The sequence below is a fragment of the Carassius gibelio genome, chromosome B6 (genome assembly GCF_023724105.1).
Source record: "Carassius gibelio isolate Cgi1373 ecotype wild population from Czech Republic chromosome B6, carGib1.2-hapl.c, whole genome shotgun sequence".
In the NCBI taxonomy this organism is placed as follows: Eukaryota; Metazoa; Chordata; class Actinopteri; order Cypriniformes; family Cyprinidae; genus Carassius; species Carassius gibelio.
Window position 1 is genome coordinate 19,977,055 of NC_068401.1, and position 23,006 is coordinate 20,000,060.

The 23,006-nt window shown below is 36.0% G+C and overlaps 2 protein-coding genes across 8 annotated transcripts in view; both read left to right on the forward strand.

Moving 5' to 3' along the window:
- Positions 1 to 8,839: 8,839 nt before the first annotated feature.
- LOC127959256 (probable peptidyl-tRNA hydrolase 2) lies at positions 8,840 to 15,893 on the forward strand. The gene is made up of 7 exons (XM_052558323.1): positions 8,840 to 9,288; positions 9,709 to 9,791; positions 10,024 to 10,095; positions 10,595 to 10,669; positions 12,004 to 12,101; positions 12,249 to 12,363; positions 14,244 to 15,893. Exons 2-7 carry the CDS (start codon positions 9,711 to 9,713, stop codon positions 14,328 to 14,330), a joined length of 528 nt encoding a protein of 175 aa, XP_052414283.1. The 5' UTR covers positions 8,840 to 9,288; positions 9,709 to 9,710; the 3' UTR covers positions 14,331 to 15,893.
- Positions 15,894 to 18,838: 2,945 nt separating this feature from the next.
- The window catches only part of LOC127959254 (histone-lysine N-methyltransferase SETD5), a 32,762-nt gene continuing 28,594 nt past the window's right edge, over positions 18,839 to 23,006 (forward strand). For 4 of the 7 annotated variants that reach the window (XM_052558316.1, XM_052558317.1, XM_052558320.1 and 1 more), the window contains exon 1: positions 18,852 to 19,304. The gene's annotated coding sequence lies outside the window, so the exon portion shown is untranslated. Of the gene's footprint in view, positions 19,305 to 23,006 lie in introns of all 7 variants that reach the window. The other 3 variants (XM_052558319.1, XM_052558322.1, XM_052558321.1) reach the window with 2 other exon arrangements.

Below are 23,006 nucleotides of genomic sequence, written 5' to 3' on the forward strand. Positions count from 1 at the left end.
AAAGCAAAAGGTGGCTACTTTGAAGAACCAAGAATATTACATATTTTCGGTTGTTTCACACTTTTTTGTTATGTATATAATTCCATATATAATTCCACATGTGTTAATTCATAGTTTTGATGCCTTCAGTGTGAATCTACAATTTTCATAGTCATGAAAATAAAGAAAACTCTTTGAATGAGAAGGTGTGTCCAAACTTTTGGTCTGTACTGTACATAACAAAAAAGTATGAAACAACTGAAAATACGTCATATTTATATTCTATACTCTGAGAGAGAGAGAGAGAGAGAGAGAGTGTGTGTGTGTGTGTGTGTGTGTGAGAGAGAGAGAGAGAGAGAGAGAGAGAGGAGAAATGTAACAGTTTAATTTTGTATGTAAACTGTGTTTGAGAGAGAGAGAGAGAGAGAGAGAGAGAGAGGTGTTCAGAGAGGAGTCTGTTGGATGTTTAGTTTTATGGACTCAATGTTGAAAATGTAAAACATTTCAAACACTGTTGGCAGAAGTGAAAAAATAAATAATTTTAGGAAGTTACAATTTTGTTTGATTCCATGATGTATTTTACTGAACATGAGTGTTTACAATGCAAATCCAAATTATTTTAATTTACTGACAGTTACTTATATCTTGTCTTTTAACTTTATTAAGATCAGATTCTGCAGGTAAAATAACAATATTAAGGTGACTTGACTTGAACTTGACTTGACATAGCTTGTGACTTGACTTGACTTGACTTGCCCAAGAAAAAAATACTTGGGACTTACTTGAGACTTGAAGGTTAAGACTTGAGACTTACTTGAGACTTGCACATGTGTGACTTGGTCTCTTCTCTGGTCAGCGGTGACTAACCCTGACTCTGGAAGGTCGACGGTGACTAACCCTGGCTCTGGAAGGTCAACGGTGACTAACCCTGACTCTGGAAGGTCAACGGTGACTAATCCTGACTCTGGAGGGTCCATGAGCACCTGACTCGACTCTGGAGGGTCCACGAGCACCTAACCCGACTCTGGAGGGTCCACAAGCACCTGACTCGACTCTGGAGGGTCAACCGGAATCTGACTTGACTCTGGAGGGTCCACGGGAACCTGACTCGACTCTGGAGGGTCAACTGGAACCTGACTCAACTCTGGTGGATCTTTGTGCTGTGGCGCTGTGCTGGTGTCCATCTTGTCTCGTGGCGCTGGGCTGGCGGCCATCTTGTGCAGTGTCGCTGGACCTGCGGTCATTATGGGCAGTGGTGCTGGGCCGGCAGCCATTCTGCGCAGTGGCTCTGGGCTGGCGGCCATCTTGTGCTGTGGCACTGGGCTGGCGTCCATCTTGCCTTGTGGTGCTGGGCTGGCGGCCATCTTGTGCCGTGGCGCTGGGCTGGCTTCCATCTTGCCTCGTGGTGCTGGGTTGGCGGCCATCTTGTGAAATGGCGCTGGGCCGGCGGCCATTCAAAGGTCTTACAGGTTTGGAACGACATGAGCGTGTGTAATTAATGACAGAAATTTCATTTATGGGTGAACCATGCCTTTAAATTTAACATGGCATCTAACCTGACTAAGGTGTATAGGGTTAAAATTAGAGCTTGTTTGGTGTTATTTGCTTGTAATTATGACTAATTTAATGTGTATTACATGTAACACACATAACACAGAAGAAATAATGTTACATACACTGCTGAGCCAAAATATTAGGTAATAAGTAAAGTGAGTATTGTTAATAATCTTGAACGCATGTGAAAGTCTAGTTAATTTATATTGTAAATGAACAAACAGTTCATTTAGTCTATGTATTTGTTTAGGAGAAAAGGAATAAATATCTGATTGTAATCTGACAAGGGTGAAATTGTTGGAACAGCAGCATTTTTTAGAACCTACCAACAGTGGTCTGAGTAGGGTCAAACCACAAACTGGTGACAGCATATAGGGCGTCCTGGGCTCTTTGATGATAGAAGGTCCATGTGTTGAACATTTTAATAATGGTTCTGTGTAGATGTAGAATGGTCAGAGTGTCCATGATGACCCCTGTCCAGAGCCAAAAGTCCCTAGATTGGGTACACAAACAAGATAATTGACCTTGGAGGAGAGGAAGAATGTTTTCTGGTCTGAAGAGTCCTGTTTTCTTTTGCATCACGTTTATTTTGGTATTTATGGACACCAGCTTGCACTGCAAGAAGCTGACAAGCTGCTTGAGGGTCGGTGAAGCTCTGGGCAATGTTCTGCTGGGAAATCTTGTTTTTTTCCATTCATGTTCACATGCCACATGCCACCAACATAAAACTTCATTGTAGACCAGGTAAACCTTTCATGACAGTGTCATTCCCTGATGGCAGCTGCCTCTTTCAGTAGAATATTGCACCCTGATACAGTGTACACATTGTTCAGGAGTGGTTTAAAGAAGGGTGTTGTCATGATCTTTAGATGTTAATCTGACTGCGCATCTGTGGCAAGTGCTGGAGCAACCAGTCCAGTCCAATGATGGCTCAACTAATCTACTGATAATGTATTGGTGCCAGATACCACAGTACACCTTCAGGGGGTCCATGATTTGGTGGGTGAGTGCAGTTTCAGCAGCACAAGAAGGGCTAACAGCATGTTAGACAGGTGGTCCTAATGTTTTAGCTCATCAGTGTTTTAATATAGAATTAACATTGTTCTCACAGTGAGGTTCTTAACCCTGGGTTTCTGTCTTATGAGTATAATTGAAGGATGATTGTAGTTGCCTAGTTTAGGTCCAGTTCTCTGGTTCTTATAAACTGGCTGCCAATACAAAAAACAAAGGGTTCAGATAATTAAATGTCATTTTTCAGCAAAACATTGCTGGTTTTATGATAGAGGTGAAAGACGTGTAATTTAAACAGATCCTTATTAACGAGAACCCATGTCTTGAAGGGAAATCAACTGGGATATTTTCAATAAACAAATCAGTTTAAAGATTTATTACAGAATCATAGATTCTTCATTTTCATAGATTTTTTTTTGTGCTTACATAAAATGTAAATAATGGAAATGTGATTTAAATATATACTTCTTTCTATCTCTAATTCTTTTTTCACTTTAGACAGTGAATATCTTGATGCAAGGAATAGGTGTGAATGAGACTCAGCCAGTTTGATGCTAAAGTTTTAGATTGTGACATTATAACCCAGGCGAAGGAGAAGATACTAGACCAGGTGTTCAAGGGCACTTCATACTCTCATAGACCACATGCTGACTCGGTGGACCTAGGTGAGAACGTTCATACATGTCTGCACTCTCTATCACATATCATCTGTGCCCTTTCTATGTCATATAAATTAATTATTTAGTTATTTATTTCTTTTCAAACTTTATATGTCTTTATATGACTTTACATGTGTTTTTTTATTGTTCCTTGGGCATTCCCAGAATGGCGGTCTGGTGTAGCAGGTCACCTAATTCTCTCAGATGAAGATCTAACATCTGTGGTTCAGGGCAACTGGAAACGCCTCAACACACTCCAGCATTATAAGGTACAGTGCAATCTTCAAAACACACATTGTTGTACATCACTCAAGTCAAGTGCTTTACAAAAAAACAATGCTTTATAAATCCTCTTACTGAGCTAACCTATGGAATAGTTTTATGTGCAGGCACATTTTTCATTAGGATAAAAATTTCCAACGCATGTTTTTGCATTGGATTTACGGTGGTCATGTGAATGTGATCAACAAAAATATGCCTTGTTTAAAAGTGGGGGGCTGAATTGGGAATATCCTCATTTGATTGGCTTGTATTAAATTAATTTACACATGTAAAATATTCTGTAGTAACATGACATAAACATAACTTAAATTTTTCATATGTTTTTGGGATTTTAGGTTCCGGATGGAGCAACAGTAGCTTTGGTGCCGCGCTATAGCAAACATATTCACCATGATGCCCATGATTACATTGCTGGGGAGAGTGAGTACAGTATATTACATATTACTATGCAAATTGTTCATGTTCAAAGATACACACAGATGGTTGTTTTTCATGATTTCTTTTGTTTTTCCTAATCTTGAAACATGAATGAGTTGTTATTTTGTGCTCTCTTTTCAACACCTGAATATATTGCTTTATTTTATCGTCTTTTATTCTCCCTGTACAGAGACACCCATGCTAGAGGATGCAGATGAGGGAAAAGTGAGAATGTGGCAACTAGTGAAGGCCAGCGAGGAACCAGAGTTACCCAAACACAGACGAGGCAGTTTAAAAGAACGAGAAAGAGCCAAGACAATAGCAGAGATCTATCTCACACGGTTACTGTCAATGATGGTAGCTTAAACGTGTTTACACATCCTAAAGATATATAGGAGAAGCCAGACTCAGACCGATTATGTACAACTCTTTCCAGTAGATATGGCTGAATACATGCACCATTTTACATGTTGTGTCTTTGTCTTTCTGTAGGGTACACTGCAGAAGTTTGTATATGATCTGTTCACAGTTATCCTAAGCACTAGCCCACCAGTTCCTCTGGCAATTAAATATTTATTTGACTTGCTTGATGATCAGGCAGTGTGCCATGGCATTTTAGACTCTGAAACTATTCACATCTGGAAGACTAACAGGTAAACATTTACTTCATAATACATTTAACCATAGAAAATGCTAAAAGACAAGCCAGAAATTATGGTGTAACTTGTAGGTTAATGCATGTCACAAAAAAAAATCCCTAACAGGGTTAAAACAATCAAGAATCCACCAAGGAGTTATAAATGTTCTTGATGATCTGATTTTGTTGTTTTTTGGTTCTAGTTTGCCTCTGCGGTTCTGGATCAACATTGTAAAGAACCCTCAGTTCATCTTCGATGAGCAGGTGTCGGATAATAAAAAAAAAGTGAAGTGACATTCAGCCAAGTATGGTTACCCATACTCAGAATTTGTGCTCTGCATTTAACCCATCCGAAATGCACACACACAGAGCAGTGAACACACACACACACTGTGAGCACACACCCGAAGCAGTGGGCAGCCATTTATGCTGCGGCGCCCGGGGAGCAGTTGGGGGTTCGATGCCTTGCTCAAGGGCACCTAAGTCGTGGTATTGAAGGTGGAGAGAGAGCTGTTCATGCACTACCCCCACCCACAATTCCGTCCGGCCCGAGACTAGAACTCACAACCCTTCGATTGGGAGTCCAACCCTCTAACCATTAGGCCACGACTAATGTTGACGCGGTTCTGTCAATTATTGCTCAAACATTCATGGACTCTTGCACTACTACAGAGCATAAAGTTGGCAGTGTCAGAGACAAACAGAGAAAGCAACAGGAATATTGACATGGCTGAAGACTGTAAAACTGAAATTGAAATTGTTATTTCAGAGATATCCCTCGCTATAAACAAATGGTTGAACAGTAACATTACCACTTTACTACTATAAAGGCCATATTAGAAATTCATCTTGTTCTGAATCTCACCTTTTTTTTTTCTTACATGGATATTATGCAGACATCAAGCAGACCATCTCTGCCAGTGATCAGGAGATGAACTCTGCTCTTGCTGAGCCCTCCAGGGTATGTCTGTCGCCAGTTTACCTTCTTTCAGTTGTAAAATATGAAAAAGTCATACTGACTGAAGTGAAGTTGTAACGGGTTAGCAATGGGTTATTAATGGTGTTTTGTAGCACATGCAAATGTTGTTAAAAAGAATTACACTTTCCACATTTGTTTTTACTGTCAGAATTACTCTGGAGAATTTAATTACCTGGTGGCCCTGCATGAGCTCTATAAGTACATCAACAAATACTACGATCAGGTGAGTCATGACAGGCTAGGATATATTTTAAGACAAAATTTAAGCTCTTAGGCTAATACTTTACAAAAAGGTTCAGTTTATTAGCATCAGTTAACTACTATAAATTAACATGAACTAACAATGTAGGCCTACTTCATTAATCTTAATGGTAATTTCAATGTTTACTAATATATTGAGTCACACTTTAGTTTGCGGACCAATTCTCACCAACTAATAACTATGACTTTTGCCACAGTAAACTTAATTTGCTGCTTATTAATATTAAGTAATGTAGTTATGTAGGTATGGAGAAGGATTAGGGGATCTAAAATGTAGTCATGCAGAATAAAGCATTAATATGTGCTTTATGAGTACTAATAAACAGCCGATATATTAGTAATATGAATGTTGATAAGTAACTAGTTAATAGTGAGAATGGGTCCCTAAACTAAAGTATGCTTTAAAAATATACACTAGCTACCTTTCACAGATTCAGGGTCAGTAAGGCTTTCTTTAAAGAAATGAATACTTTAATTCAGCAAGGATTCAATAAATAGAGTGACTGTAAAGTCAAAAGGAATACTGTAAAAAGTGTGGTTTAAAAAACAAAAAAACATTACAACATTTTTCAACATTAGTAATAATTGCAAATATTTATTGCACTAAATTTGGATATTAGAATAATTTATGAAGGATAATGCTCTTAAAGCTTTGCCTTGATGGGATTTTTTTTTTTTTTTTTTACATTTTAAATAATACAATTGAAATCTAAATATTACCATTTTAATATACAATAAAATATAATAGTTATTTTAAATTATATTTTACAAAATTACTGTTTTGAATGTGTTTTTGATTAAATAATTCCAAGATGGCTGAGGATAAGGGTATTAATAACATCTTAAACCAAAAGGAAAAAAATAATCTTTTAAAAGTAAGTTGAAAATATTTTAATCTTTTTAAATATTAGTGCTGGTCCACTGGTAAATTGGCCACTTACTTGCAATTAAGTTTAAAGACCGTTCTCAAACTCTGAACAATTGAAACAATTTTACTGAAATTGTCAGAGAAAAGATGTGACTGTGTCATATTTACGAACATTTTTACTGTATGATAATGTAAATATTACCGAATTGTTACATAGCTTCATAGCAAGTTCAGAAATAATAAATTATTATAAAACTTATGAACACTTCTTATAAAGAGAGGTTTAACAATAACGTCAATGAATGTTATATAGGTTTTGGTTCTAAATGTATGCAAATTATGGAAATACAAACGAAAGATCACTTGATCTGGTGTCTTTTCCATAGCATCAGATGAAAACTAAAGTAATGTACATTGTATTGGGCATTCAAGGTGAACTTGATGGCATCAGTTTAATAATTAGGATAAATAAAGTTTACATTTGGAGAGCTCTGCCTGTCTCTATTTTTCTTGGTGCTTAAAAGTCATTTGGTTTTAATAATGTTTATTAGTACTACTGGAACTCACAGTCTAATGTAATTTCCAAGATTGTTCTGTGATTAAGCAATAACCTTTAAAGAGTGACACTTTGTGAGACTGACACCACTGCCCACTGAATGCTTATAAAATAAAACGCACCCTTCCTTTGTTCGACTTGATTACAAGCATGAAACAGCACTGCAGAATCCTGCTGAAGATATTTCCAAGTATCTTGGTATTCTCTTTGGGTTTCCAACAGTAGCCAATTTTGTTTAGCATAGCTTATATTAGAAAGATTAAATTTTATGCATGTACATGTGATACAAAAACTACAATTGTGCATTTGAATGTATTAAAATACTATTGCCTCACAGCAAAAAGGTCCCCAATTTAAACTCCAGGATGAGCGGGGAGTCCTTTCTGTATAAAATTGGTATGTTTTTTTCAGTGTTTAGGTTTTGGTGAATTGGATAATATGAATTGCCCTTCTATGTGAATGAGGGTTAGTAAATAATAACACTTTAACTTTTGCACTAACAATTTATTATTATTATTGTGATTTTTACTCAAGAAACAAAAACCATACTCTACACACATATTTAAACATTAAAAGACAATTGATATAAATGTTGATTTTTAACAGACAAGACAGAAAACACACTCTTTCTTCTTTTGGTTTTATGGCAGATTGTCGACCAACTAGGTTCATACCTCTACTGAAGAGAAATATTTTATCCCATCCTATTTTTAATCTTTTCAATGCAATCTCGTGATTGCGTTAATTTGTTTTCACATATTTACACCATCATTTAGTACAAATTGTGAATTCTTTATTTCCTAAAGACTGCTATTCTTCTTTAAGACTCTTCCATTCTCTTTTTAATGCATTATATCAAAACATGCTCTACTGTCATTTCTATTAAACATCACGTTAACCTGTATTATTTTTCCCCTGTAATGTGTAGTATGGTAAAGAATTGAAAATGACTTGTCTTGTTCCCTTCTGCTTATGTTATGATTGTTATGTTATGAATGATTTTACTCTTCTTCATGCTCCTTTGTGCCAACCTGTCCCAATATGTCTGCCATTTTATATTGCATGCTTCAAAGGATTATTTTGATATTTTGTCTACCTTCTCATTACACTGAATTCTACATGCCCAGGTACCCTCATAAAATTTGTTATTATTCCTATCTGTTTAATACCGTATATAATCATGATTTCTGATCAAATGTCTCTTGGAATTGTTTTGCAATGATTGTAAACTCATAAGAACTGCCATGGAGTCAGAACATATTATAACTTTATTTGTTCTTATTTCATAAACCCAGCCTAGTGCCATTAGGACTACTATCCCCTCTGCTGTAGTGTATACACATATGTAATATCTGGTTTTCTTCCCGCCTTCCTAACTGCAAACTATCTATTATTATCTAATCTATTATGTTTTTAATTTAATCCCATGTCCTTATATGTTCTCTATCTTCTCATACCTTTTATTCACCTTCAGTATCTGATCTAGTAACCAGGGTGGCATTGATGTATTAAATCTACTGGAGCTGGAGAGATTAACTTTGATTCTAGGTCAGTTCAATTGAAAATACAACCCTTTAAATTTGTCTGGCTTTTAAGATGTTAAAATGATGACGTACCACCGGGCTCAAGTATTTCCGCCATGTTTGTAGTTTTTCTTTATTTGTTTGTGCAATTCACTATGTAGGAACAATGAATGTCTAAACGCGCGGGCAGTTTTAACTGCGGTAAACAAGTGGCTATAGTGATAGTAAATTAAATAATTTCGTTAGAACGCTTCAAAACGTATTTTACATTTCGGTTTAAAAACAAGTAGCTTTGCGGCGCAGAAGATCCGGAACTGTAACCGATATGACACTTGAACTTGGGGTATCCGGTAATGGGTAGTTCACGTTGCGCCGAAAGCTATTGTTGCAAGAAATTATTTTAACTATAAGCAGGATTTAATGGAAATAAACGGATAAAAATAATCGCACATCACAAATGACTTTATGCCAACTTGGGAGTGAAAAGACGAAACAATCACTCGTTAAGAAGCTCACAGTCTCATTGGGTGATAATCGCTCGTGCAGTAGTGCAGAAAAACAGGTAAGAGCCAATATCCAGAACACCCTAAACTACAAAATACGATTGTGCTGAGCTGCTTTCAGTTATAATATTAAAAATTCCATAATAAGTGGCAATACTGGTATTAGCAGCACAAGCAGCTACAAACTCAGAGTAGCATGGAATAATCAACACATTAACCCACATTCTGTCGATTTTCTACGGACTTAGAGGCGTCGCAGTTAAATATAATGCGTTCATTTGCATTCAGACTTAAGTGTGATCCAACCTAGAGCCTTTTTTAAATGTATGTCTTAGCGTCAATGAGTCATCTTATAATTCGAACACTAATACGAAAACGCTGCTATCTTCGAATAAAACATTACAGTTACAGATATCACTTACAGTCTATTAGAATACATTGTTAATAATGGATGTATAATGTGCATTTCTATATTGCAGAAATGGAGTCCCAGCAGGAAGTGAACCCTGTATTCCTGCAGCAGCTCAGAGAGTTGGACATACCTGAGGAGGCAGCCAAACAGGTACAGCACCTCACAAAATAGTTTTGTTTGACTCTACAGTGATTGTTTCTCACAAATGATATTGAAATATAGTATACCCATTTTAAGAACCAGAACTGTTTGTATACTTGATCTTATGGTTTGAATTACCCTGAGTTTAATTGTATTATGGTAGCAGAATTGGACATGCATAAAAGCTGTTCACATTATGTCATGGATTTTGGATTGAGATGCTTTTATTGGTGTTTTACAGGCACTCTTGCACACACAGAATGTGTCTGCAGAGGAGGCTGCAATGTATTACTTCAACAAACTAGAGAATGAGGTATATTTCTAGTAGTTTAATGCTACATTAAATATAGATTTGTCATAATGGATATGACAAATCACTAATTTACTTTTATTTAAATAGTGAATAGATTGTATACACAATGTTACCAAAGAGCCACTCCCTTTATGGTCACTGAAGCCATTACTCACTTTTTCTGTGCTCTCATGAAAACTCCTGATAATAATCAATGAAGCTGCCTACACTATACCATAAATCTCTTATTTACTTTGTCTGTACTCTGTTGGCTTTAATGAAAGCACTTGAAAGAAAGAGTGCTCATCTCTGAGCTCCTTCTGAACAAGATTTTGACATCCTTTTCAAAGATTTCCATCGCAGTGACTGATATTAATTGTGCCCGAATGGCCATCGTTTTGTAATAGGAAAATTTTGAACAGGGATATATGTAAGTATAGAATGCTGTGTAACTAAGGCAGCCATGATCAGTCAATTTCTTTTTTTTTTCTTTTTTTCTTTATTTTAATTTTTTTTGCAGGAAGAGGGTGATGAGGACATGATGTTCAAAATGGTGTTTGTTGTAAATATGGAGCTGTCTATGGGTGTGGGGAAGGTAGGTATTATTTATTACAATTCCCAGATTTTTTATAGAGGTGGTTGATACGTAAAAAATGAACAAAAGATATGTTATGTTTTTCACTGATGTAGTGATCAGTCGAAAGATAATGTGAAACCAATAACAAATCAGGGTTTTCTCTAACATGTCACATTTTGTTCTTGGCACTGACAGAAAGAAATTGTGTAATAAGACAATAATAATAATAAATAAATTGATCTTACTATTTAAATATGTGATATAATTGTTTTGAAACGTATGCAACTTAAACACAGGCCTATGCGAAAACAAAGTACATTTTTGGGTTTTATTACCCCTTCAGTTTCTCTTCAGTGATTAATAAAAACAATCCATCTATAAACATCAACACATTCCCATTTCCTAAATGCAGTTTAATTCCTTAAGTTAACAAGAAGATATTTTAGTTTGTGTTTTGTTTGTTTGTAATTTATGCTTGTTTTTTTTGCCCACATTTATAAACTGTCATACTGTAAGTCATGAAAATGAGAAATGTACTCAAAAATATGGACTAAAATGTCAATAATAAAAAAATAAAAACTTCATAATTACAATTTGGAATGTTGTAATGAGTCTCTCATAATAATTTTAGAATGACTCAAGCATCTTGTGCCTAACAACCAAACATGAATATGCGCAATGAACAAAAAAAAAAAAAATGCTATATAAATAGTTTTCCAGATATTTCAGTATAATTGAGCTTTTATGCGTACATGTGCTTTTACATACAAGTGTGAAGAGGTTGCCATGGTGACAAACAGTGGTGCCTGATTATGCTAATAAATAAATCTGAATAAAATTACCAATTAAGTAACATGCATTTTTTAAGTTTAGGAGTAATGGCATTTATTTTTCCATGCAATGTGTGTATTCATTTTTTGAGCATACAAAAGCTAAAAGTGCATCTATACAAAGTGCCATACTTTGTTCTTGTTGAATTTACATGTCTTTGACCAGTGGATGTCACCAGTGTGAGGATTTATCAGCACTGAATCATTTTTTGAAACAATTGGTTCTCTACTTTTTAATCTGTTGCATTGTGAATTCACACAGTAAGCCATAATTAAGGGGAAAATGTATAAAAATAATAAGAAACTTAAGTAATTATAACAAGTAAATTATTTTTTTATTATTATTGTGACTTGCATTATCACATTGTTTACTCAACTGTTGGAGGAATGGGCTTCCATACGTCATCATACTGTCGATCTAGCACAACTTTTGCATTTCAACTAATTATTTGTTAGAGAACAATTCTTGTGTATTGGTCCCGGGATTTCAATAGATTTGAGATGAGCAGTGTGTGTCTGTAGGTGGCAGCGCAGGTGGGTCATGCTGCAGTGGGTTTGTATCAGGCCTTGCAGGAGAAAAACAGTTGGAGGGAAATGGCCTGGAGATGGGACCATGCTGGGTAAGAGATATCACTGTGGCCTCATCCTTCTATTGTGTTTTTGAAACAAATATTAAACCAATACATGTATAAAAAAGAATCACTAATGTATCAAAATATATACAGTGTGTAAACCTAACACACTTTTGTGTTTGCACGCCTGTTTAGAGCAAAGAAAATCGTGTTACAAGGCACTAACATGGCACACCTTTTGGAGTTGCAGGCTCTTGCTATGAGCCTCAGTCTTCCTACAAAGCTGGTACAGGATGCTGGACACACACAGGTTAGCCACACATCTATGCAGAGATGCTTTAGCATGGCATTGCAGTTATTGTATTAATTTGGCAAATGGTGGGAGGATTGTACTATTTTATAGGTTTTATGTTTACAATATACTGTACCTAAAATAGCATATACAAATTTGAGACATTTATACAAGTTAAAGGGTTAGTTCACCCAGACAGCAAAATTATGTAATTAATATCTTACCCTCATGTTGTTCCAAACCCGTGAGACCTCCCTTTATCTTTGGAACACAGTTTAAGATATTTTAGATTTAGTCCGAGAGCTCTCAGTCCCTCCATTGAAGCTGTGTGTACGGTATACTGTCCATGTCCAGAAAGGTAAGAAAAACATCATCAAAGTAGTCCATGTGCCATCAGAGGGTCGGTTAGAATTTTTTGAAGCATCGAAAAAACATTTTGGTCCAAAAATAGCAAAAACAACGACTTTATTCAGCATTGTCTTCTCTTCCGTGTCCGTTGTGTGAGAGAGTTCAAAACAAAGCAGTCTGTATATCCGGTTCGCGAACAAATCATTCAGTTCACCAAATCAAACTGAATCGTTTTAAATGGTTCACATCTCTAATACGCATTAATCCACAAATGATTTTAGCTGTTCACTTTTTTAATGTGGCTGACACCCTCTGAGTTCAAACAAACCAATATCCCGGAGTAATGCATGCACCCAAACAGTACACTTGCTGAACTGCTGTGAAGAGAGAACACCGAGCCGAGCCAGATAACGAACAAAAGACTGATTCGTTCACGAGTCAAGAACCAGTTGCATCGGTTTTCGGATCACCAGTAGTTCTTTCGGACAGTTCGATTCAATAAACCGGTTGAAGAAAATGGTTCACCGGTTCTTTTGCACTCGAAGTAATGGCGTCATTTGCAATGATTGCCCTTGATTCAGGTTACCCTTGATTTACCCGCGCTCATAACACTAGCACAGAATCCGTTCAGAATCAATCACCAAAAAAATCAGTTCAGTTCAGACGTGTGTCGGTCTGCTTCACGCTGAATCACAAATGCACAGTATCATCAGCTCCTCGATTCTTCTTATCTGGCTCGGCTCGGTGTTCATCTTCAGTTCTCTCTTCACAGCAGTTCAGTCAGTGTACTGTTTGAGTGCATATGTTACTCCGGGATATTGGTTTGTTTGGACTCCGAGGGAGTGTCAGCCACATTAAAAAAGTTAACAGCTTAGTCATTTGTGGATTAATGCGTTTTAGAGATGCGAAGCGTTTAAAACGATTCAGTTCGATTTGGTGAACTGAATGATTCGTTCGCGAACTGGATATCCAGACTGCTTTGTTTTGAACTCTCTCACACAACAGACAAAAAATGCAAAAAATTCTAACCGACCCTCTGATGTCACATGTACTACTTTGATTATGTTTTTCTTACCTTTCTGGGCATGGACAGTATACTGTACACACAGCTTCAATGGAGGGATTGAGAGCTCTCGGACTAAATCTAAAATATCTTAAACTGTGTTCCAAAGATAAACGGAGGTCTTACAGGTTTGAAACAACATGAGGGTAAGTTATTAATTACATAATTTTGCTATCTGGGTGAAATATCCCTTTAATGGTTTATAGTCGTATGTGCTAATGTATTATACATATTTGAGACAAAATGGAAAATATAAAGAGAATGAGACCTGATAATATGTGGGGCAACTTTTTGGGCAATGTTGCCTTCAAAGCGCAACCAGGTGAGACACGGGGCCCATAACTGATCTAAAGAAAATGATTACCCATTCTCAATGGGAAAGTAACATTGGGCTGAAAAAGTTGCACTGTGTATCATCAGCTCAAGACATTTTAAAGATGTGTGATGAAGCCTGGAAATAAATTTTGGACCGTGTTTGTGTGTGCAGGTGGAGCCAGGTTCATGCACCGTGCTTGCCATCATGGGAGAAGAAGAGATGGTAAATAATGTCACAGGCAGTCTGAAACTGCTTTAAGGAAACTACTGTTATGCTGAGGAAAACTTTTCAAAAGTGTAGGTTTGTGACACAGGAAGAACAGGGGTCAGTGTTTCCCCACAGTAGCATGGTTTTCCTCACGATAATGGTGCACTCAGTAATTTTTTGTTACCGTTGCAATTACTTACACTGACACCTAACAACGTGGATGCATCTTTACGCAAAAGCAAACATTTTCTTTTACTGATACTTAGGGGTGGGTTATATACCATTATAATTTTGTTAATCAGTATAACAATTTGTGTAGTTTTTATTGAAACTCCAGCACCACAACAAAAGAAACCATAGTTTACTCCAGTTGTGAATGTGAGTTTGCAATTTGAATTGAATGCAATGTGAAAAAGCACTGTTTCGCAAAATAACACTTTCTATTTAGCAATCATTGCGAGCAGCACACAAAATTCTAAACGAACAGCGCACAATATTCCAATTTACAAACAATACACACAGATTGCAGCTTTCACTTAATCCTCATGAAAAGTGTTCACACAGAGTAAATTGTTTGAAAAATGGAGAACTTGGAAAATATTAAACAAAATTACAAGGGGTAATGGGAATTTTATATAGTCACTAAAAGGTTTTCAGTATCGCCATGGAAGGTTGTCTGACATTTAAAAAGGAGAACAGGATTTAGAACAAAAAAAGTCATCATACTAAACATACTTGTATTGTTTATTCATTGCTTGCAGTAAAAACAAGACAGAGATGATGTAATCAATAAAACACTATATTTAAAGTTCCGTTACAGTATTAGTGATAATCTCAATTTTAGATCTACCATTGCTTAAAAATTTTATTCATAAAGATTCTTCATTTTTAATAAGTAGTTTTCATGAAAACTGTATATTGGTCTTGATAATATTGTTACATTTTTGCTTGTATCGCACATTCCTATCAATACCATTGTAGAAATGCAGAGTAAGCCATTATTTATTACTCTATCAAAATGGGCTAGAAGGTGAATTGCTGAGATAAAATGAATAGAATTTGACTGCTAATGCAACCCACATGAGGTGACTTTTATTAAGCCACTGAAATTACTGCCATCATTTCTTATAAGTGTGATTTAAGACTTTTATTTTAAATATTACATTTAATTTATTTTGTACAGCTTGTTAATGAAGAAAGAAATTACTGAGTGAACCTATGGAATAACCCCTACATATGGTAGTTTAACACAAGTATGTTTAAATAATTGCATTTAAAGCTCTCAAGTTACGTGAGAAGACAACTAACTGATATTATAAACCGGTCCCTAAATTTCTATAGAGCTAAAAAAAAAAAAAAAAAACTTTGCTTAAAGAGGAGATGTGTCAATTAAATAGCAGTGTGTAAAAATGTATAATGAATTATAATCACATGCAAGTGTTATACTTAACGTGCCTGTAGAACCCAATGTTTTGATGATTGTGAAAACACATAGCCATTGTCAAATTGTATTGTATAACATGTTTATTTTTATTTTTTATTGTGGGAATATTTTTTATTGTTTACAATTATGTAAACATTTGTGATGATAAATTCCGCCTGTTTGTATCTTCACTTCCTTGTCATTTACAATTCCTGTCCTTTTACATCATGGAATATTGAGGTGTACATTTTATACCCCTCTTCAGAATCTCTTTGGAAGTATCTTGAAACTTTTCACCAACTGTTACTGTGAATTTGGACGTATTACTTGTTTCTTGTACTTTAGAGAGGTAGACATATTTGGACATGGGGAGTGACTTCCTGTTACACTATGGTTCAAATATGTAGTGGTACAAAGGTCAAATTCCAATATTCATCCGTCACTCTTTATCCTGAGCACACCTTCCATTATTGTATTATGTGACCTTATTCATTTTACAGAATTGATGTCTCTTATGTAGAACAGCAATATTAACCAGGCTGTCTGCCACCAATTAATGTGCATACCACTCTGATGATTGCAAACATAAGAGATTAGTCTATAGTTTAAATGCATCCATTAAAAAAAAATGCTACTACAATTTCCTTTGATTGTATAAAATGTTAGTCTACTATGAGAAATTAGTTATCCAGATTGACGTTTTTTTTTTTTTTCATAAGTATTCTTCCATGGATGGCAGCTGCCTACATTCAAGGCATATCAAGCAAGTCTATTTGCACACATAGAGATCCATAAACACAGTAAACTGTATCAGCACTAATTCACTCAGCTAGCCATAATATGTAACTGTTACGTAACTGCAACATAATCTGATAACCAAAATGTTGTTGCAGTTAGTTGTTGTGACATGCATATAAAAGTTAAATTTTTATCTTAAATATTTATCAACAAGGTCACATTTACTAACTGAAAATGTCTCTCAGGATAACTTTCAGTTAGTAAATGTGACGTTGATAAATATTTGTCAAGATGGTGATTTTTATTTATTTTATAAAGGTATATATGCTGTAGTCTAACCTAATTTATTTGCGAGTGTGGACAATGAATGCTCAAAATGAATTTACTTAATTTATTATGTAGACACAAAATTACAATTGCAGCAACCGTAATAGAAAGAACTAGTGGCAACATAAACTTGTAGCCTACATAACATCTTTTCTCAGTCTTCTTTATACTAGTGGCAATTCAATATTGACACAATTGTGTACATTTATGTACATTGCTTAAACTTTTTAAATCAAAATATAATAGAACAACAACTTGTTGCTTATTCAGAATAATGTGATTTAAGTGTTTTCAATAATTTGCAACATCTCAATTATGTTTGTTTATTGAAACTCTTGTACATATGCAAGCTTGTAATACCTTAAAAATATTTGCTCATTTCATTTGAATAGCTTTAAAGATATATAATAATGGTTAACTGCTTTATTACAATATAAGCTTCACCAGAATTTACTGAGAAACATTTAACAAGAGAATCTGTCACAGGCAGACATAGCGGTTGAACTACTAAATATACTTGGTTAGGTTTTTTTTTTTTTTTAACTAAAAAGGTAAAAATGAAAAGAGAGATGTATTGTCAGTTGATGTCCTGAAGCTTTCTTTTATTATTGTACTGATCTTGACTTTTATATAGAAAGTATATAAAACAATCAAATAAATAACAAAATTCAAACCCAGGGTACTAATAAAAATAATAAAATATCCAATTCTGTTATAAGTTATGAGCCAAACACGTACATAATGAATACGTATTCATATGTAGAAGAATACAATTATACAACATCAACAAACACATTAACATAAATGTATTTTACATTCTGGATAACAGGTCTTCGTCGTTGCTTACGCAGCCGCATAATTCAGCCGGTGGCAAATGCGGTAACATTGCATTTCCCATCCATAATATATATAAAAAAATATCAGCCTATGCGTACTTTAAATCTAGTCCAAAGTTCATACAAAAGTATATGTACTTTAATCTGTTTCACACAAGACGTTTTCAATTGGCAAATTCTGTTCATCGAACCACGCACATATTGGTGAAGACGACGACGTAGTTGAGTTGGCAATTTATTGCTACTGAAAGACGACGGCCCTGAAATTAGCAAAAACGATGAATAAATTGTTATCTGGTCAGCCTTGGGGGTTGATATTGAAAAGTTTAAGTAATGCATGTATGCTTTTGTCGAGTCGAGGGCGTGCAGGTATCACGCTTTCCCATAACGTCACAAGAATGGCCTTCCTTTGTTACTTCTAGAATATACTAGCATTACCGCTTCAAGTGTACATTTTTCAGCAATCCGTAGGCAAGTGTTCTTAAAACAAACGTTTTATCATCTGACTTAGAAAGGCAACGAAAATCGTATTTAAAACATTTGCGATAATAATAGTTATTTAATATGGTTTGTTGGTCTTCTAAGAGTGGTTTATAATTTTGGCCCATGTTTGCCCTCGTCTTCCTCGTTCTAAAATCAAGAACCACAGTTCGCCAACTGGGTACATATTTTGGGATAGAATGAAATCCTGCACCAAATCAAACGTTCAATCCAGTCCTGGATGCCTCATATATTCCTCACAGTAACGTTAACTGCTGACGCTCTAGTATCGCACTCCATGCGAAAGCGCCCAGGAGACCCCGTGCTGCTTGCTACAGCAGTGTAACAGAACACTGTTACTCCCTTTTACACGGATAAAAGAAAAAATAATTCCTTATATGAAAGACAATTGAACTCCACGGCGTATCTATTTAGTAACACAACATCTTTCCACAAATCCTCGGTCCCTTCTTTTGAGTATCCATTTTAACTAGCTGTTAGTCTTCCAAACTTAAAACTCCTGCAGCCTCTCATCGCCATCTCACGCTGCAAAATGCTGACTAGAGAAGTGAGCCACCTCCAAAAAATGAGGCTCTGCCTTTTTTCGGTCTACGACAACAGTTAGCTAAGCAGCGATCCAACGGCAAATGCGCGTTCCTATTTGTTACAGCGATTGACACATTTCTACCCTATAGCATACCAGAGGGCGCGGGCTAGAGTTGGAAGTCCACCCTCGTAATGAACCCCTGCTCCGCTGTGGAGGAAACCCTGTATTATGGTTGTGTGTAGGCTTCGCTGGGAGCAGCGGTCGATGCCGGTGTAGAGAGGGGGATGGGCAATACTGCAAATGTAAAGGACATGAGATTGAATCACAGTCTTGAATCACCAAGTGCTGTACATACCCATATAAACACCGACTATAATTTTGTAAAATAACATTGTATATTGATGTATTATTTAGCAACTTAGCGCTAACATTTGAAGACCGCACAGTGTCTTAAATGGGAGAAAATGTGAAACTTTCAACTCTTGTGTAAGGGACACTGAGAAGTTTTGAAGATAGCCTGAGAGCCTCGCGGTTTACAGTTCACAGGAAACACCGAGGTCGCAAGAGAAGGCCTTCTGTTCTGCCTCGAATCGATGTTGGATTTTTTTCAAACACTAAACACCTTTAACGTTAAAAGGCATTTGAATTTCAGTTACGCTGGAAGGACGGTATAGGTAAGGCATTTTGTTATTTCTACGAAGGTTTTGAGTGCAATAGCTTGTTTTTTTAATCAACTAGGTAAAGTTGATGCAGAAGTTGAGAGCTCAGTTTATCAGCTCGTTTATCAACTCGCACTGTAGCTTTTCTGTTCCAACTGTTTTGGTTGATTGTTTCTGATGTCACGTTAATGAATCAAATCAAATTATTTTAATGATGTAACACCGTGTTGGTTGATCTTCATGTTAGCTTGATGTAGCCATAATCACAATCACACTTTGACAAGAACCTCGTGCTAAGAACTGTTTTTTTTTTCTCTCGCTGTGAACACTCGGTGATCGGCCTAATGTTATGCTGCTTATGGTCTTATGGTTTGCACATTTATCACGTTCACAGTATTTGTGTCCCTCAACATAAATTATCTATCCAAGTGAGCAAAGGTATCATTTTAGTTAGCCGTTAGCTTAGCCGAAAGATGCTGTCTTAAAAGCTAGCACGGTAAAGTAATGCTTTAAAATGCTAAAATCGTTCTTCGTCAGTGATCTTAATTTGAAAATAATAGGAGAAACAAACGATAAGGGTTTTCTGTAAGAAACTGACTCAGGGCATTTTAATGTTAGTTTACTTGAACGAAGTTTCTGTGTGAAAACCTATATGCCAGTTTGTATTTACAACATCCGTGCTTGTCAGAATAAAATTTATCAACTGCATGCAGAGGATGAATGGTGTATTAAGGTGCTTAACTGTATGGCTTAGCTTCGTTTAACTTTATGTAGGCACTTTGTTGGACTTACAAATTGGAATTATTTTTTTATGTTCTAAAAAAAGATAGTTTGTCGGGATAAGCAGATGTCCTGTTGAGCAGTGTATGTGTCTGTTTTTGATGTAGACTGCTTTCATCTTGTTTACTATGAGAAAAGTTTATGATGTGTTTATAATTTCTTGATCTGGTCTCTGTTTTCGTTTGGAAGCGAAAATAATGCGAACCCCAAGAACCGTGACTTGCTTTTCTCATTCTTCACCTCCGCCTCCCCCATCAACCAACCCCCCAACTCCATCCATGAGAAATGGGTGGTGTTTCTAAGGGGAACTCGCCTTTCCTTTTTTAGCCTCCATTTTTATTTCAACAACAAGTGAGTGGAAACGACAAGGAAGAGAAGGCAACCGCGAGCGAGTGGAACTCGACATGATTCGCTCACGTTACTGCGGATATATATATATACATACACATATATATATATATATATATATATATATATATATATATATATATATATATATATATCACACACACACACACACGTATATGTGTGTGCAAAACATTTGTTTGTTATTTGTGTAAAATGAACCGCGAGGAAACGCCTGCTGTTGTAGCAAGGCCGCGCACTCCATACTTGGGTTACTTTTACGTATACACACGTTACATTATTTTAGAGGTCCTCTGGCAGCATACTGTCCTGTCTGCTCGCTGAAAAATTTGATATCATCAGGACCCGAAACAAAGACTGTCCATAACAGTGCCTGATATAATTCACACATTCTTGAAATGGTATCCACCTGCTATTTGCATGGACTGGGTTAGATAATACATGACTGTAGTGTAAATGAAAGTGTTAAATTATTTGTATAAAAATAGTGGGGGGCGGGTGGATACGTCTTATTTTGTATTAAATGGTGGTCGAATGGAAGTCTGAGAGCTTCAGTAAAAATGAAGACTGGCCATGTACATAAACATATTTTTAAAAAACAGTCTGTGTGTGTATCTGGTTATCGTTTGAAGGAAACCTCAGAAAGGAAATTTCTTTTTTTCTTTTTTTAGTTCTTGGAGAGCTTGGCAACTGCAAGCATAAGATTGGAGCTGTCCGACATTTTCCTAGTATGTTTTCAGGTTTTATTTTCGTCTGCCTTGAACTATGTGAAACCTGATCTTTCTGTGACTCACCCAACTCGTTATCTAAAGTCAACGTGTGTCTTTGTCCAGAGACAAAGGACAAGCATTGAAAGTCAAAACTTTTTTCTTTTTTTTTTTAAGTTTAGCATGTATGAAAATAGTGTAAATGCACTGAAGCATTTTAGTATAAAAATGTAGAAAGCTGTGGAGTTTTAACTGAATATGTTAATTCAGTGAAACTGTACCAGAAATCAAGACATAATGGCAAACATGCGAGGTATTTTTTTTATCACAACTATATATATGTATATGTTTGTATTATTGTGTGTGTGTGTGTATAAATATATAATGTATAAATATTTTTTTGCCAGAGTAATGCATTTAAAAATTATGACTTAAAACATAATTTTTATATTTTTGATCATGAAGATGGCAGCAACAGTTCCAATGTTTTTATGACATGCATTGCTTTTAAAAGACTATTATGCAATCTGCAGTTGTGATGCCTTTTTTAAACAACATAGAATCCGTTTGCTTTGGCCAAATGTTTGTAGTTTGTAATTTGTAGTTTTTGTTAATTAGATATTTATTGTATACATGAGCTCTGTTGTGCCTCATTTTAGATGTGGTTTCTATTCTTGAATCCATGCATACACACATTAGAGCTCATTGTGATCAATGCAATTTAAAAGGAAAATATGTATTTCTGTGTATTGATTTTTTGTTGTTGTTTGTTTTTAATTTAAATGGAGAAAATACATACAGTTTGCTTTTGGTTTTCTGTGGCCTTTAGCTCTTGTGCTATAATATGTACTGAGACTAAAAAACAGTTGCTGAGATGCCTGCTCCTCTTCTGCCTCCTGAGTGGGTGGTTTCAGAGAGCCTCTGCCAATCAGATGCGTTTGAGTGTTGTTGGTCTCTCTTGCCTGTGCATTCTCTCTCTCTCTCTCTCTCTCTCTCTCATATATTCCTCCTTACCTCCCTCCCTAATCAGTGCTTTGGAACATCTACATGCACAATCTTAAAATGGCTTTTAGTAACATAAACAATGTTTTCTTTTTCAAAAGGCAGCTGAATATAATGTGGTATCCATACACACTTTGCCAGTCAAGGTTTTTTTTCCCCGTTTCTGTGAGCCATGTGCAGCCATTTTAGCTCCTTTACAGTTTTTCCTTCTGTATTTGGAAAGGGTGGATCACAGAATCAGTCATCTTGAAAACAAGCTGGCATAGAGAATGTATTTAAATAAAATACATTCATTTTTTTTTCTGTGGTGATAGTCAAAAATGATCAGCAATGTTTATAGAAGTTAGTAGAAGGGTTCATGTTTTAGTTATTGAATCATTGAAAATGGCCACAGTGAGTCCCATTTGTGTTGTAAACTAGGGGTGCTCCGATCACGATCGGCCAATCATTAATGCGCATCTCTTCAGTAAAGCCGGTTCTCTAATCAGCGGTAAATTCCATCAGGTGCGTGATTTCACATAGAGCAGCTGTTACTACACAGAGCCGTTGTTAACTGAGAAGATGCGCCAAAAAACGCTGAAAATGAAGTGGATTTGCGCATCTTCTCTATTAACAACGGCTCTGTGTATTAACAGCTGCTCTATGTGAAATCACGCACCTGATGGAATGAACCGCTGATTAGAGAACCGGCTTTACTGACGAGATGTGCATAATGATCGGCCGATCGTGATCGGAGCACCCCTATTGTAAACCCAATGGTTCTTGATGTGTACCACACAACAGTGGATGACCCCCTACTCTCCTTTTTAACTAGTTTGTTAGGTACACATGGCTTAAAAAAAGTATCCTATTGCATTGGAAA